The 16,210-nt window shown below is 33.1% G+C and overlaps 1 protein-coding gene across 1 annotated transcript; it reads left to right on the forward strand.

Moving 5' to 3' along the window:
- Positions 1–11,510: 11,510 nt before the first annotated feature.
- LOC111025140 (Sec14p-like phosphatidylinositol transfer family protein) lies at positions 11,511–14,434 on the forward strand. Its single transcript, XM_022302985.2, has 6 exons — positions 11,511–11,819; positions 12,403–12,655; positions 12,766–12,802; positions 13,153–13,258; positions 13,476–13,586; positions 14,061–14,434. Exons 1-6 carry the CDS (start codon positions 11,598–11,600, stop codon positions 14,175–14,177), a joined length of 846 nt encoding a protein of 281 aa, XP_022158677.1. The 5' UTR covers positions 11,511–11,597; the 3' UTR covers positions 14,178–14,434.
- The last annotated feature ends 1,776 nt before the right edge of the window (positions 14,435–16,210 follow it).

Below are 16,210 nucleotides of genomic sequence, written 5' to 3' on the forward strand. Positions count from 1 at the left end.
TCCTTTTGGGCAAGTGAGAGGGTGGGTCCCCTTGTTCTTGTTCAAGTCTTGAAGTTAGCATGTAAGAGAACACTCATCTACTCACCCTAAATTTGGGAAGGAGTGAATTTCATCTTGCGTAGTTATATTCCCAGCTTCCCACTCAGACTCGTCCTCAAAATGATAGGATTATTAAGTCAGCAACCTAGGCCACTCGCACCCATACAAATCAAAGGACAGTCCCTTATAGGTAAGAGTCCATAACTCCCTCAGGATTGAGATCGAGCTACTGTTGCGATTGTCTCTACCTTAAAAAAGATTAGAGACTCATGCAAGCGCATACAAGTAATACTCGGAAGTAATCCAAGGTTAAATCCTCAGGGATTTGTTGCTTTTTAAAATCAAGTAATGTCGTGAAATGGTTCAAATATGCAATTGTGATTTAGGAAGAAAAATGTGACGAAATTTTGTTGTTTGGGGTTTTAACTATCAAGCAATTTAATAAAACTCAATCTCTTTGCTTCCTACCTTAGTTTCGATGCAAAACATGGAAAACACACTTTGTTGGGAAAATGCACCAGGCGCAATCCTAGCTTTTCTTAGGGAACTGAGTTCTATTCTTTTACTACCGCTTTTGGTTACTGCAGAGGCTAGGGTAACCTACAATCATATGTCTATGTGTGATTACAATCCTAGAGAATATTTATCAACTCATTTGCATTATGGGTTAGAGGACTTATGTTTAAGACCATATTTTATGCGCTTATGTCTAAGTCACATCCCATATTGGTTTCTTAATATTTTACCTAACTCACTCTTCTCAGGGTTGAGTTTTAATGTATAAATCAAGTTCCCACTGATCAAATGGAAAAAAGACATAAAGAGAAGTTTTTATAAACCAACCCAAAAAAGTGTCAGGCGCAATTTTGGACAAATCCCAAGCGTGTTGAAAATCAAATCATTTTGACTAAGACATTCCACAAAAAGGTTGATAACTAATTTAGAACATTTTTAAACGAAAGAAAATGCACGAAAACATAAAGGAAGTATTTTTCGTTGAATTAAAACGAATAAACGAGCCGTACAATGAGTTCTAGCTTGACCTTCTTCTCTCTCAAGCGTGAGGGGAGTGTAAACTCGCTAAAGAACTTAAGAAGAACAAAATAAATGCAGAACAAAAGATAGAACTTGAATTAAAAGCAATACAGAAAGTAAAAGTATGAAAATACAAGGAAATAACAACTAAAACTTGAATTAAAGCCTAAGAACGAGTTCTACAACGAATGAGAAAGTAAGTGAAGCTGAAAATGAGATTGGAAGGGATGATTTGCTGCTGGAGTAATGACTTTCTTATATAGGCCCTTAGAGTTATTGAACTTCCCACCTTTTTAGGTGGAAATGAGTTGAGATACACCTAACCACTCTCATTTGACTTAGACTCACGGTTATACTTTGATTCAAACACATAAGAAATGCTCTCCTTGCCGCTCATTAATCAAAACACATGTTTTGACAAAGTTGGTGTCCACAAATGCGCCAGGTGCAATTCCTGCAAAAACAGCAAACTGTTATTTTCTTCCAACTTTGACCGTATTTTTCTCATAATTTTTCTAAAGTACCATAGTTTGACTTTTATGCAAAAATTTTCTATACATGTTCTACTTTAAGAATATGTAATTCTTTTTGGCAAATAATGATGGGAAAGGGGTCAAAATCATGGTTAAAAAGCCCTATCGACACATGTTTCTACAGTAAAAAGTCAACCCTAATAGTTACCTGGTCATCCTATGAAATATTAATATAGTTAGTTTAAGGTTTTATAACTAAAAATTAATTATTTCGTGGTCCAATCTTATTAAAACTCATTGTATAAGATACCTCTACTCACATGTCTCCACATGAACGATATGGTTAAAGTCGTTTGTAACTATTACAAAGCAAGTCGTATCCATAGTGTTACCAGGATAAGGTACCCAACCTTATCCATGTACTATAGACCATTTAGGTTATTACTGAAATATTATCCACTTCTATATCGAATATGTACTGTATATATACTGTATAACAAATATATCTTGTTCCAGATACATTAAATAATCTTAGATCTTAATTTATTAGAATACAAGTAATGCAAAGAAATAATAAAATAACTCTTTATTTAATAAATAAAGAATTTGTTCATTAATTACAAACACACGAGATAAGGGCACAAAACCCAACACATTCAGTCTCTATTCTTCAATTTACCCCTTTTATGACTGTATGAATTCTTATGTCAATTATGACTTTCAAGAAAATCAAGTGCCTAATTATTACCCTTACGAATATATGAGTTATGGAAATTATTTGTATAGTAATATTGATGGTGTTGATAACGGTGGAACGCTCCTATAGTTGACATACTTCTTGAGGTAGCCGCACTGAATAAGATCCTAAATTTGATCTTTCAAATCGAATTATTTGAAGTATTTATGGTCGTGATCTTTGTAGAACAAACAATATTTGTTCTTGTCTCTTTTGTTGGATGGACGACGAATCTTACCTGGTGGTCAAAGCAGACCTTCAAAATCATTATCTTCTATCGGAGCTAATATCTCTGCTATAGGGACGTTGGTCGAAGTGTACTTGTCGAATTTTGTGCCACGCTGAGTTGATGAGTCGAACTTCTGGTCACTTCATCGATCTTCATATGATTGGCGACTATCATCCCTTTGCTTCTTCCGCGTAGTTGACTTATTGTCATTGTCTTTATTTCGTCCATTGCACTCTCCTCTATTTGCCTTCCACAGTTTTGACTCCATCGATATATTGCTTCTCTCGGACTAACACCACATTCAATGATGCAGCAGGCATACTTTTGAGGTCGATTGTCAGGCCTTTATCGATCAAACCAGTCATGAGCGACATTGCTATATAGTCCAAGCAATAAACTAACTTGATGTGCTCATCCGTGAACCAAGCAACATAATTTTTCAAGGGCTCTTTGTCTTGCTGTTTTATTATGTAGAGATGTGAAGGAGGTAGCTTTATGAGCTACCGAGCCAAGAATTCATTTATAAATAATTTTCGCAATTGATGATAGCTCTTATTCGACTTCGACTTCAGCTGCTTATACCATAGGCATGCTGACCCTACTAAAGCAATCTGAAAGGCTCGACACTTCATCATGTCGCTGGTAGCTTGAAAGTCTATCTTGCCTTTAAAAAATTCGACGGGATCACTTGAGCCATCATACAAATTCATCGTTGGCATCTTGAACTTAGTAGGGATCAGAGCATTGAGGATTGTGTAAGAAAACGAGGTTCCTCTTGCTTGGTACAATCAATCTAATCTGGAAACTTGCACTTCTTCTTTAGATCCTCAATTTCTTTCTCCAATCCGTCTCTCAACTAATCAACCTCAGATCGTGTGTTGTGGCCGCCTTTGGATTCGGTTCCATGATCATCGGCCTCCTGGTTTTTAGCCATGACCCAATTGTTCAAGGTATGCTGGAGGTCACCTGATCTAGTAACTTGCTTCCAAGGTCGCTGAGTGCGGCCATTAAATACTTCAAGTAGATCCCTATTGTTTTGTGGGGCTTCAGGATGAACAGTGGGTAGACAAATCTTGGGGCGTCAGTCATTATGTTGCCACCCTGATGGTCTTGATCAACTACATTCCACTCACAAAGAATCTTCACGCTTTTGCGTGAGTTCCTTGGTGGGGTTTCGATTTGAATTCCTCCGATAAGCCTAGGCAGAGGGGTCATCCCTTCGACGAATGGGATGTATTGGTTGCTTTCCCTTCCTTAGGTCTCTTGAGATCGATAAAGCAGACATTTCTCCTCCTCGCTCCACGACATCCAGCCTAGCTGTTACCTCAGCTATTTCTGCGACCACGTTAGTGATGATGGTGGATCAAAAGGTAGGTTGTTACTTCGGTCCGAGTGAGCTTCGTTTCTTTCCCAAGCACAGAGTTGTGGCCCTAGATGAGGGAGAAAATTGTTCTTCTTCATTGTTGCGTCCACACAACCGTGTTGATAACACGTGCAAGTATATACGAAATTGTTGATTGTAGCACGAAACAAGGTTGAATCCACAAGGACTTTGGATAATGTTCCAAACGATGTTCGCAAATACCAAAATGTAAAAGCAAGGAAATATAGGTGTTTGCGTCGTGATTAAACGAAATATAATAAACAAAGCAGTAAAAGATCTCAGTGGCAGACACACTTTGCAATGCTGATAACAGAAAGAGGTTATAAAACAGAATACGAAAATGGGGAGTTAACAGATATGGAAAACTGGGGAAGATTCAATATGCTTTCACAGACTTCTCAACCTACCCACTATCTTACATACATTCATTAGTGCCCAACTCGACTTGGTTCCCTCCCGAGACATCCAAACATGGATACCCGCAACTTTCGTTGCTAAGTTTCCAAGCAATAAAAACAAGTTTTAGGCATGATTAGGGGACCCCATTCTTGAGCATCCACAAATTACTATAGAAAAATACTAATCACAAATAAAGTAGGTCGGCAATCTATAAGCCCTTCCAGGTCAATACAGAAGCTAGCAGACAAGACAAAGCGGCCAACAATGTCAATGCAAGATTTAAGAAATATACACAGCTTTATTTAAAAACAAATGAGTAGTTAGAGGTTCGGTTGTTCGTCAGTTACAACATATGAATCTCCCCCGAAATGGGGTTTAGCTTATGGCTGAAGAAGAAAATATAATGGGTGAAGGAAAAAGACAACTCATTTCAAGGAAGTAGTAGAAAACCAAGGAAGAAGATGCCAGCAGTCAAATATCCTCTCCGTCGTCAGCTTTCTACCCCGAAAATGGAGAGATTCCTCCTCCTTGTCGTTTCAGCTTTTAAAAACGTGTCTATATTGGGATTTGTGTGTGGTGGCTATGGTTAAATGTCTTTTTTATATCGGGTTCCGTTTTTAGGGCATCCAGCTGAAGTTTGTACGAACATGGTAAATTCCCGTGTTTGGGCTGTTACTACGCAGTGATCCCATGCTCTAGCTCTACTTCGCTCCAGCTTTCATCTGTTCTGCCTTGAACATGCTTCATCCACTCTTCTCTGAGCTCAACACTCTCTTCATGCTTTGTCTTCCTTTTCCAAACATGTGCATTTAAGCCATAAATAAGAGCATTTAGTGCAATATTTAGCCAGAGCATTCAAGACCAAGGACTTTTAGCTCGGATTTAGTTTTCTAATCTTATCTATGTTATTTAAGAGCTAAAATCGATACACTTTGACAATTCTTGGCATAAAAACACCCAAATATACACTCGAATAACTCTCATTTGGAGAGTTATCACTCATTAACAAGACCAACCATTGGCTGGTTGCCAAGGTAGGATGATTGGCACATCATTCGCTGAAATTTGACCAGCCACAGCTCGGTCACGAGCAGGGGACTGACCTTCAGTAGTTACTCACCTTGTAGGTGAGCGAGCAGAAACATCAGTTCGACCATCACTTGGAACTTAATGGTCTTTGGCTCCAACAGCCGTGGTACCTGCCACCTTAGAATAGGAACAACGAGTGTCTCTGTTGTCCCTAGCACGAGTCAGAGTGTGAGATAACTGAGAGCGAGTTTGAGCCATACTTCAGTTCAAAGTTGGTAGTAAATGACTTAGAAAATTTGTTGTATTCCAACATACGGTGCCAAATGAGACTTCGAACACCGACGTACGAAGGACTTATAAAATAGAGTTAGCACTCTAATACTTATATCAATACGTTATCTGATCTATACTCGAAAGAGAATATAGTTTTGCGTACCTTGTTTAGAAGCACGGATCTCAACTTATAGAGGTAAGTTCCGAACAGGGATTCCAATAACATTCCAACACTCTCCGACCGCCCGAGAATCGCAACACCTTGTCGGAAAATGTGTCTTGCATCTTTGCACTTTCAGGTTCCCTTCAAGCTCGACTTATCCTTAACGAAGGTCGGCCGAAAAGGTGAGGAATAGCTTGGCTCGGGTTCTGCTAGCCTGGAGTTATCTGTATGGTAATATTCATCTGGTTCTTCTCTTAATCATGGTAATTGATGATCTATGATGCTGACATGTAACTGGTGATAATTTGCCTCAAACATCAATCATCAAGTACCTTCGTGATTTTTCGATTAGTCAACTAACAGTTAAATTAGCCAACATCGCTAACCTTCAAGGACCATTAAAAATGTATTTTAGAAAAAAAAAGGGGGAAGTAGAAGAAGAAGTGAATTGAAGTATTTGAATATGTCACCAAGCTATTGGAATTTGAACAAGTGGTGGACATGTGCCAAGAGGAGGAGATTTGAAGGGTAACTTGAGGCTTCACATCAGCACTATACACATGTGGCCATAAGCCCGCCAAATCCGGAAATTCTGGTTTTAATAACTTTAATACACACGCAACTACCACACTCCACTTTTACAAGCAAGAAAATAATTCAAGAACAATCTGGTGCAACCGATACCGATACATTTATTATTAATAAATACTTTTCTCAATAATAATAATAATACAAGGTGACTAGGTGAGGTCATAGTCGTATCCAGACAACTACATTTTGTTATCAACCGACTGAGAATTTCTTATCAGTTCAAATTTTCACTCTTGTTCAACTCTGAAAAAAAAAATAGAGAATATTTTGTTGAGAGAATTGAAAAATTGTTACAATCAGACTCTTAAATTTTTAATTTGATTAACCATCCCTCTAAAAACTTTCGAAATGGTTGCAATTAAATATTGAAAAAGGTACAAGCCACCCCTGAAATGAGTAATGTTACAATAAAACCTTATTCGTACAATCAAGCTCAATTATTTTACATGAATTTTTTATTTTCTCATATATGAGTTGTCGGCTAAACATTGATATGCAAAACCAAAATTTTTAAGATTAAATGTTTAGTTTTCAAATTTTATAAAGTTAAAAAAAATTGTGTTAAATTCTAAGATTCAAAGGTTTGTGTAACAATCCTTATAGTTCAGAGTGATGTATATTTTTGTAAAATCACGAGTTGTAATTCGAGGGATGATGGATCAAATTAAAAGTTTGAGTGTATGATCGTAACAATCTTAGGGTTAAAACTTAAAAGATGATTTTTGAAAATTTTACTATTTTATTTAGGCTAAATTGTCAATTTTGTCCCTATAATTCCTATAATTTTAAAATTCTCAACTTGATCTCTATGATTTGTTAGAGGTGATACGTGACCTGTCTGGTTAAAATATTGAATATGTGACAAGTTTTTCATTATTGCAAATGAAATGTTGTTTTCCATTTTGGTGGACTGTGTTTAGTAAATTTGAAGAGAAATGCGTGAGTTTTTAAATGGGTTAAAACTAATACTAAATAGCTTCTTAAGTTTAACCAAATTATAAAGAGCTGATTGAAATATTAAATTCAAGTTATAATATCAAATGAATTGAAAATTTTAAAACGATATAGAATATTTAAAATTATTAAGATTAAATTGAATCTGTAAAAAAACCAAATTGTCCGTTTGACATCTGCACTGGGTAGAAATGATTTTAAATTTCACAATTTTAAATGAATTACAGATTGCGTTTGAAACCAGATTGATTCTAAATCATTGAAATTTAAATTTCTTGTTTGGATATTCACGAGAATTGAAAATAAAGTATAACATTAGACTATTATGTCTTTATAATTTTATATGATATTATATTAATAATATTATAATGTTTTAATATGAAATAGTAAGGTCACAAGTAAAAATGTAATAATTTAATCAAACCAACTCAATAAAATAAAACTTCCAATGAAATTTAGAAAAAGAAAAAGCCCAAAAATTTTGTAAGTATTTCCATTAAAATATATTTTTTTAAACATAAATGAAATTAATCAATATGTTTATAACTAAAAGAACTTAAACTGTAAATCAACTTTTCCTCATATTTTTTATTTATTTTCTTAAAAAAAAACTAATGAACCTAACAAATGTTATACTAAAATAATATGAAAAAAAGAATTACAAAACAATACTTCGACTAATAAAAAATATATAAAAATATAAAGATAGTTAAAAAAACGAAAGAGAAATTTTAAATGCATCAAACCAAATCCATCCTATTTGGAACCTAAATTCTTTTGACCCAAATTAATGTTATAAAAATTGAAATAAAAAGAAAAGAAAACTGATCGAGATGCACTAAACAAAATAGAAAAATCACCTTGGATTTTAATTAAATGGTGATCCAAAAAGATGTACGTAGAAGGATAAAATAGAAAACAATTATAGTATGTTTGACAATTTGTATAGAAAAAATTCAAAAAAGAATTACATGGAACTAAGGTGGAGATAAAGTAAATTTGGAACTCGTTACATTTTAATTTCAAATCTTTCCAAATCCAACCTATTTGGAACTGAAAATTTTTGAAAAAATAAAAAATAATTTCAAATTCCTTTTATCTTCTTTTTAAACTAATGCGTGGGATTTTCCCTCTCTCAAAACATTTCCAAATATTCTCTTTCACTGTCCATCCTTACATTTAATATTGCTTTATGCATCCATTGTCGCGTGTCATTAATCACCTTGTCTAAAATTTTTAGTTTGTTGATGGAACTAGTTTACCGTAAAAATTTACCTTGATAATTAATTTTTAAATATTGATAGACTCCGTATCATTATTAATACAATACTAATATGATAAGTAACGAACAAGAGGAGTATTCATAGGCCTAACTTTAAGTTATACAGTTCAACCTTACTAGGCCATGAAATTCAAGATTCACAGAATAATTCTTGTAATTGAAGGAAAAAAAAGTTTTATCTTCAACTCCTAACCATTATGTTCTTAACTGGTAGGGAGAAATTTTTGTTTTTTGATTTAAAAACGGATGTTTGTGAACCACAAAAGTGTAGGGTGAAAATTGGATGGGGTGCAGTGAAAGCGAAACAATAGTGAAAGAGAAAGCCACTAGATTCAGGTTGACCTTTGGTTCAACAATCATTTCATATTAGGCTAAATTATAGAAAATAGTTCAACCTTTACTCTTTGTTTAAATGGAAAATTGACACGGCAGAGTCTAAAACGACCTGACAAAAACATAATTAAATTACTAATGAACCCTAAAACTTAAACTAATGAGTTAAAGTAAATTTAATTTATTTATGGATATACATGTTGAAACAATGACGTGCCAAAAATTGACCACGTTAGAGGTCAAATTTATTGTAGTGCTGGTTAATTGTTCCAGGCGAGTTTCTATTAATTGTAAAATTGAAGTATGTGTTTTGAAGTGACCGTAAAATGAGTCATTTTGAAAAAAGAGGTTTAAGTATAATTGATTTTCCAAAATCACCATCCAAGTGATACCTTAAGGCTGTTTGGTGACGTTCCGGTTTATTGTTTCTCGTTTTCAATTTTTTTACGAAATCTAAGTATTTGACAGTTATTTATGTTTCTTGTTTCTAATTTTTTTAGACATACTCTCAAAATTATATAAAAATTTTAGAAACAACAAAAACAAGTTTCTTGCTTCTTGTTCTCATTTCCCATTTGTTCCAACATAAATAAAAATATTGTTTTATCATTGTTAGGTGTTGGGGGCATGCAATTTTGTTTTTCTAATAAAAAATGAAATGGAAACAAGAAACGAGAATGTTACCAAACGAGCTCTTAAAAATCAATTTTGTAGTGATTTTAAACATTTCAAAATCAATTTTTTAATATGTCAAATATAATAAATAAAAGGAAGAGCCAAAATCACTCTCAAACACACCCAAAATGTGGATGCTAATTTTGCAAATAGATATTAGTTTTTTGCTACTCGCAAAATGTCCTTTTATTTTATTTTAGTCTCTACATTTTCAAAATATCTATTATAATTAATATAAAAAATTATTTTGGTTCTCTCTTATTTCAAAGCTACTAATTTAAACATTTGGATAAAAAAAGCTTCTAATGATATGTAAAAACTTACTAATATGAATATCTATATTAGTCTATTAGAGGCAGCCATATATAGGTTAGTGAGATATGCATGGGATAGTAGAACGATTGCAAGAACTAAAATAGTTGTCGAAAGTTTAGGCTCGTTTCATAACGTTCTCGTTTCTTGTTTCTCATTTCTAAATTTATTAAACTATTTATATTTTTCATTCTTTTAGAAACATTTTCAAAATTGTTTAAAAATTTTGGAAATTACAAAAACAAGTTTCTTATTTCTTGTTCTGATCTACAATTTGTTTAAAAAAAAATAAAAATATTACTTTATCATTGTTGAATCTATGGGTGTTGAAAGGTCATGCAATTCTTGTTTTTTCTTTTAATTAAAAATGAAGAAATAGAAACAAGAAACTAAAACTTTACCAAAGGAACTAAAATAACATTTTGAAAGTTGGGGGTTGAAATAGTATTTTCAAGCTTAGGAATCAAATTAAAATTTAAAAAATATAAATAAAAAACAATAACGTGCTCAATGATTCAAGCAATATCTCTATGAAGAAAAACGAAGATGGATGATAGAAAATGATAAAATGAATATGTAAATACAGTAAAAAGTTTAAATAGAAAGTTTTTAAAAATGAAAAAGAATCATAATCTAACTCAAAAAAAAAAAAACTCAAATGTGATGTTAAACACGCCAAATAAAAAAAAAATTGACATTTTTTAGAGTACGTATTAAATTTATAATATACAGTAAAACTTTAAAAAAAATAAAAAACAAAAAACACATGCAATAAAAAATTAATTCATGACATTATTCTATGCGGATAATAAAAAAGTTAATTAAGAAAAATGTATTAATATGCGTTTTTCAACGGGAATATTTAATTATTGTATTTTTAAAATGTACTAATATATATATATATATATATATATATATAAAATATCCATCCGTAGTTCATGGAGAATATATTTATTACATTTTGAGATTGAATGTTAGAATCCCAACCCAAAAAATATTTAATTAGACTCCTTAATAAATAAATATCATTGAAAGAAAACGTATTTCAATTTTAGACCATTTTAAGTAAATACCATCCAAAGTCATATACCATTTCCATTCATATTGTTTTATACCAATAGATTTTTACTTTTCTTTTTTTACTATTTTAAGAAAACTTATTTTAATTTTGAACTTTTAGCTGGTTAGGTGCATTAATTAGTTGAGTTATACTTAGCAACTTATAACAATTTAATCTCTACTTTAAAAATTTTTAATTATTACTTCAATCATAATATATAGATCATATCATAAGTATTCTTTAACCTTATTTTCAATTTAGTTAACTAGATTTTTATCATAATATTTGTGGATAATAATAATAATAAAAACTCGTTGATGAATCCCGCTAGGCATTTAAGAAAAATACTTATTATCAGTGAAGATCGAATATTGTCCTGATCATCGTTTAAAAATTAACAACTCCTTATTTATTTTACCTTTTATATTTTTCTCGCCAAATATTTAAGTGTGCCAAAGATGAAAAACGGTTGGCCAAAGTATTTTCCAGCATTTATTTTTAATTTATTTATTTTTGAATCAACTCCAGCATTTAATTAAGTCGTCGTTTTCCTCTCTCTTTGTTTCTTCGTTTCTCTGTAAATGGAGAGAGACCGAAGGAGAGAAATCTGGTAGAACAAAGTCTCCGTCCATGGCGACTCCGCAGTCGAAGATCGTAGAGAACAAAGCAACGTCAATGGAGAAGTCAAAGTGGACGGAGGATGAAGAGGAGGACGAGTTCGAGGAGTGCGTAGAAGATCAAAATGGTTCTGTCTCGCCTGTGCTTGAAGATGGCTTAGACAGCAATGAGCTCGAGAAAAGGAAGGTCGCACTCATGAGAGCTTTCGTTGAAAGAGAAGATCCCTCTGCTAAGGTTACTACTCTCTCTTCACTTGTGTTCAATGCTTCGTACGGAAATTCAATTTCCTTCCACCATTACTTTTGTTGCGATCGATTGTCTTCTTTCAATCAGAGTCGTTTGGTTTGCTCAAATCCGAGCTATCGTCTTTTCTTTTTCAATTTATGGCTCTTACTTGAAAGATCTCGACGATTCTTTTTATCTTGCGTCCAGTGTTCAAATTCCATCGTTTATATTTTTTTTTGCTCATCAGGTGTCCCGTACAACCATATTCATGGGATCAACACGTTTTTTTAACTTTGTTAAATTCTGAGGTTGAATTGTCCTTTTGTTATTCTGTAATTGGCCATTCCTTCCAATACAATTGGCCCACAGAAAATTAGATCATAGAGTACTAAGCCATTTTCAAAGTATATAGATATAATTTGCAGATTTGCCGACTATCCATATTTTAGAAGAATCACCCAAACCTAAAGCAAGAGCAATTTTGCATAAGAACATCCTGTGAAATGGAAACCATGGCGATTAATTCATCTGTATGGTAAATTTGGGCTGTTAAGCATCTTGTTTCACATTGTGCATCGTGGTTCGTTTGTAGGATGTGGATGATTTCATGATCCGAAGGTTCCTTCGAGCTCGAGATTTAGATATAGAGAAGGCTTCTGCCATGTTTCTGAAGTACCTGACCTGGAGACGATCAGCTATTCCTAATGGATTTATATCATTGTCTGAGATATCAAACAATATCGCGCACAACAAGTTGTTTATGCAAGGTGTTGATAAGAAGGGACGTCCTATTGTAGTTGGCTTTGGGGGCAGGCACAAACAAGGAAATATGGAAGAGTTTATTCGTATGTTTTGAATTTGAGCTTATGTGAATCAAAATTTGAAGCACTCTCTTATTTGTTTCACTTAGAAATTACAGATCAGGCTTCTCAATTTATCTTCTATCCTTTTGCAGGTTATGTAATCTTTGTTCTAGAGAAAATATGTTCCAGGTAATTCATGCTCCACTCATTCATCAGTTGCCTGCTTTTTTATTTGGTTCCAATGCAAAATAGTACATTGAATAGGAGAACGAACTTACTTGAATAGGATCTGTTCTATAGGTTGTACTTCTGTGTCCTTTGAGTTCTAAAAAAATACATTAAATATGTATCTTGAAAAAGTTTGATCTTCATCGACCGTGATTATCCCCAAATATCTTTTTACAACATAGATTACAGGGTCAACAAGAATACCTTTATTTCTTTTTCCTCTTTTCCATTTTGTGAGAAAAAAGGGTTAATCCTCCTCATGTGATAGATTTCAAGCAAAACAGTGATTTAAGTCTGATTTGTTCCTTCAGAATGCCAAGAGGGCAGGAAAAATTTGTGTGTATCGGCGACCTTCAAGGATGGGGATACTCTAATAGCGACATTCGGGGATATCGAGCATCTCTATCGATCTTGCAGGTTTGACATTTTGTACATTCAGGAGTCCTTTAAAGCAATGTTCGAAGCCTCTGCTTCTGCTTGAACTTGACTGTTTTAAAAAGTGGATGCTAAAGGGATGCACCATCTCGCTCTTTTGTAACACAAGACATTAAAAATAGCAGTGGATTCACTGCTAGTAAGATCATATAATTGCACATGAGATGGTGTAACAGTAGTTTGATTGTTTTGATGGCAGGATTGTTACCCAGAGAGGCTGGGAAAGTTATATATCGTCCATGTTCCATACATATTCATGACGGCATGGAAGATGGTCTACCCATTTATTGACAAGAAAACCAAGAAGAAGGTAAAATTTCTTGTGTGCATTGGGACATCATTTTCTACCATTTAGTCACCTAATAAGTAATACCATAGAATTTGATCCTAAAATTGACTTCTGTTGAGATTCTAAACATATGCAGTATTTTAGTATGAGTTTGATGTAATTTTGGGACGGTGAAAAGTACTTTTAGCCTAAACAAAAGTAATTTTAAAAAATTCTAAAATTACTTTTGAGAAAATTCATTAGGAAGAGTGTCGTACATAAAAATACCACTCTCGAAAGTTATCCCCAGCATGTCTCTCAAAATGGTAAGTACTCGACATGAATTTCGTATCGAACATTATGCAACTGAAAAAAAATAAATTAGGGAGCTCCTAATCACCAAGTGGAGTGCAAGTGCAGTGTAGGATACATCGTTTGAATTCATTTAAAAGTGCTTTTGATTGATGAAAACTTTTAGAAGCACTTTTTGAAAATTTTTGTATTATATGTTTGTAGATAAGCTTTGTGGAGGATAAAAAGCTTCGATCCACGCTGCTTAGTGACATTGATGAGAGCCAAGTCCCTGATATATATGGAGGCAAACTTCAGCTAATTCCCATTGAAGATTACTAGCTGGTCCGAACACTCGTGGATAAAAAAAAGACGGCTAAATCTCTTCAAATTTGCAACAGATGAACCACTTTCTCTCCTCCTGTATTCTCTCTCTACTTTCTCTTACTTTATTTCCTACTTGTTGGTAACCGCAACGTTCAATAAGGTTAGTCTAGTATAGTAATTTAACCTTTTAAAGGGTAAAGAACTCTCTTTAGTATTGTAGGAATTGGATTCATATCTATGATACTGAATTCAAAGATAATTTATTCTTCTTATATCTTTCCCCATGATGTTCCAACCAAAGAGAAAAAAAGAGGTTAGGGGTTATTTGGTAACCCACTGTTTTTTGTTTTTAAAAGTTATGATGGTTTTTTACAATTTCTTAGTAACGTTTTTACCTCTCTTTGAAAATAGAATTGAATTCTTGGCCAAATTTTTAAAAAATAATAATAAAAAAAAATAATTTTCTAATAATCTTACCGAGGTATGAAATTTCAAAAGAGTGGAAAGGTGATTATCCTGCCAACCAAATGAGTTACAAGAAACTTCTTCAATTAATTAAAAGAGAACCAAAACAATATAAGCATAGGAGTAAAAGAGATGAGATAATTTATACCAAAAGAAGGCGTGAAAAATAATGATAGAGTCTATAAAAAGAAAAGCTCATGAATTCATTGGCTCTAGACAAAAAAAAAACAAAAAAAAAAAACACAAATTAATAATGTGCATCCAAGCTACAAAGTAGCTCTTTTTCCTTTTTTTAATGGGTGGCCCATGAAGTACGGAATAGTGAATGTTTTTTCTGGATTAGTGCATTAATAAGCTATTTAGATACTGTAATTACGTAAAAGGATTCAAGTGTGAAATAACATCATTTTTTATGATACCCATCATCAATTTACTATTATGTCCTTTTGTATTTACACCTAAATATTAATTATTTTTTGAAATTCAAAATTGGTTAGTAGGAAGGTTACATTTTAAATCCCTAAATAACTTTCCAAAAATAAAAGTTACCAAATCCCCAAAATACTACCCCAATCTTCAAAATCCTCCATTATTGCAAAATTTCGAAGAAAAAAAAAACCTCGTCCGTCCATCGTTTCTTCTTCCTCTCTCGTTTGCTCTCCTTCCACAAACATCATTGTTTATGTCCGTTCAAGCTTATTCTTCGTCGCCGGAATAGACCGTTATAGCTTCTTCTTCTTCGTCAGCCACCCATCGACCGTTCAAGCACTCCGTTTATCCCGAGATTTGTTTAGTCGCCGACCGGAAGGCCATAGCAGACCGTAGCTAGCAATAGCATTCTGGACCAGACCGTTCAAGCTTCTTCTTCGTCGATTGCCACTTGTCGACTGTTTGAGCCTTCCGTTTATCCCGAACATTGTTTAGTTGTCGATCGGAAGGTTTGTTTTGTCTCACCATGATATATTTTGCATACCAATATATCTTCCAAGTTTTTTATTTTTGATTTGAACAATGTTGAAGACCCTTGTTTTTTTGTATTGTTTAACCCCTTCGAAACCCCCTTTATGATGGTACCCATAAGTATTGGTATATTTTTCATACCCATATATATTCAATGGGATATTCTCGATTTTTTATTTTGTGTGTTGTTTTGAACAATACTCCCTCTATTTTGGCACTGATTTTTGTTTCCCTCTCTTTTTTTTTTTTTTTAGAGTTTAACTCTCTATTTTTGTAAGGTTTAACAATAAAGTTTTAAAGATTCAAAAATGATTTGAGTGGTGCAAAAATTAAGTGTGAATTATTGTATATATGAGGATGTAAAATATATCTACAACTAAGTATCAATTTGGTAGTTATAGGAACTCAATTGTCGGATATATTTTATATTGTTTAAATAGTTGTGTGAATTCTTGTATATCTTCAATTGGTGTCTCCGATTTATACTAAATCCTATACAATCTACCAAGTTTTACTTAGAACTGGGAGGCTGAAAGATTATATTTGCATATCATTAGAATATTAAAATGAATAAATATATTATAAAATGGTCATTGGAATATATTATATAATCTAATGGTTGG

This window comes from Momordica charantia (genome assembly GCF_013281855.1).
Source record: "Momordica charantia cultivar OHB3-1 chromosome 5 unlocalized genomic scaffold, Mcharantia_2.0 BLBB01000005.1, whole genome shotgun sequence".
In the NCBI taxonomy this organism is placed as follows: Eukaryota; Viridiplantae; Streptophyta; class Magnoliopsida; order Cucurbitales; family Cucurbitaceae; genus Momordica; species Momordica charantia.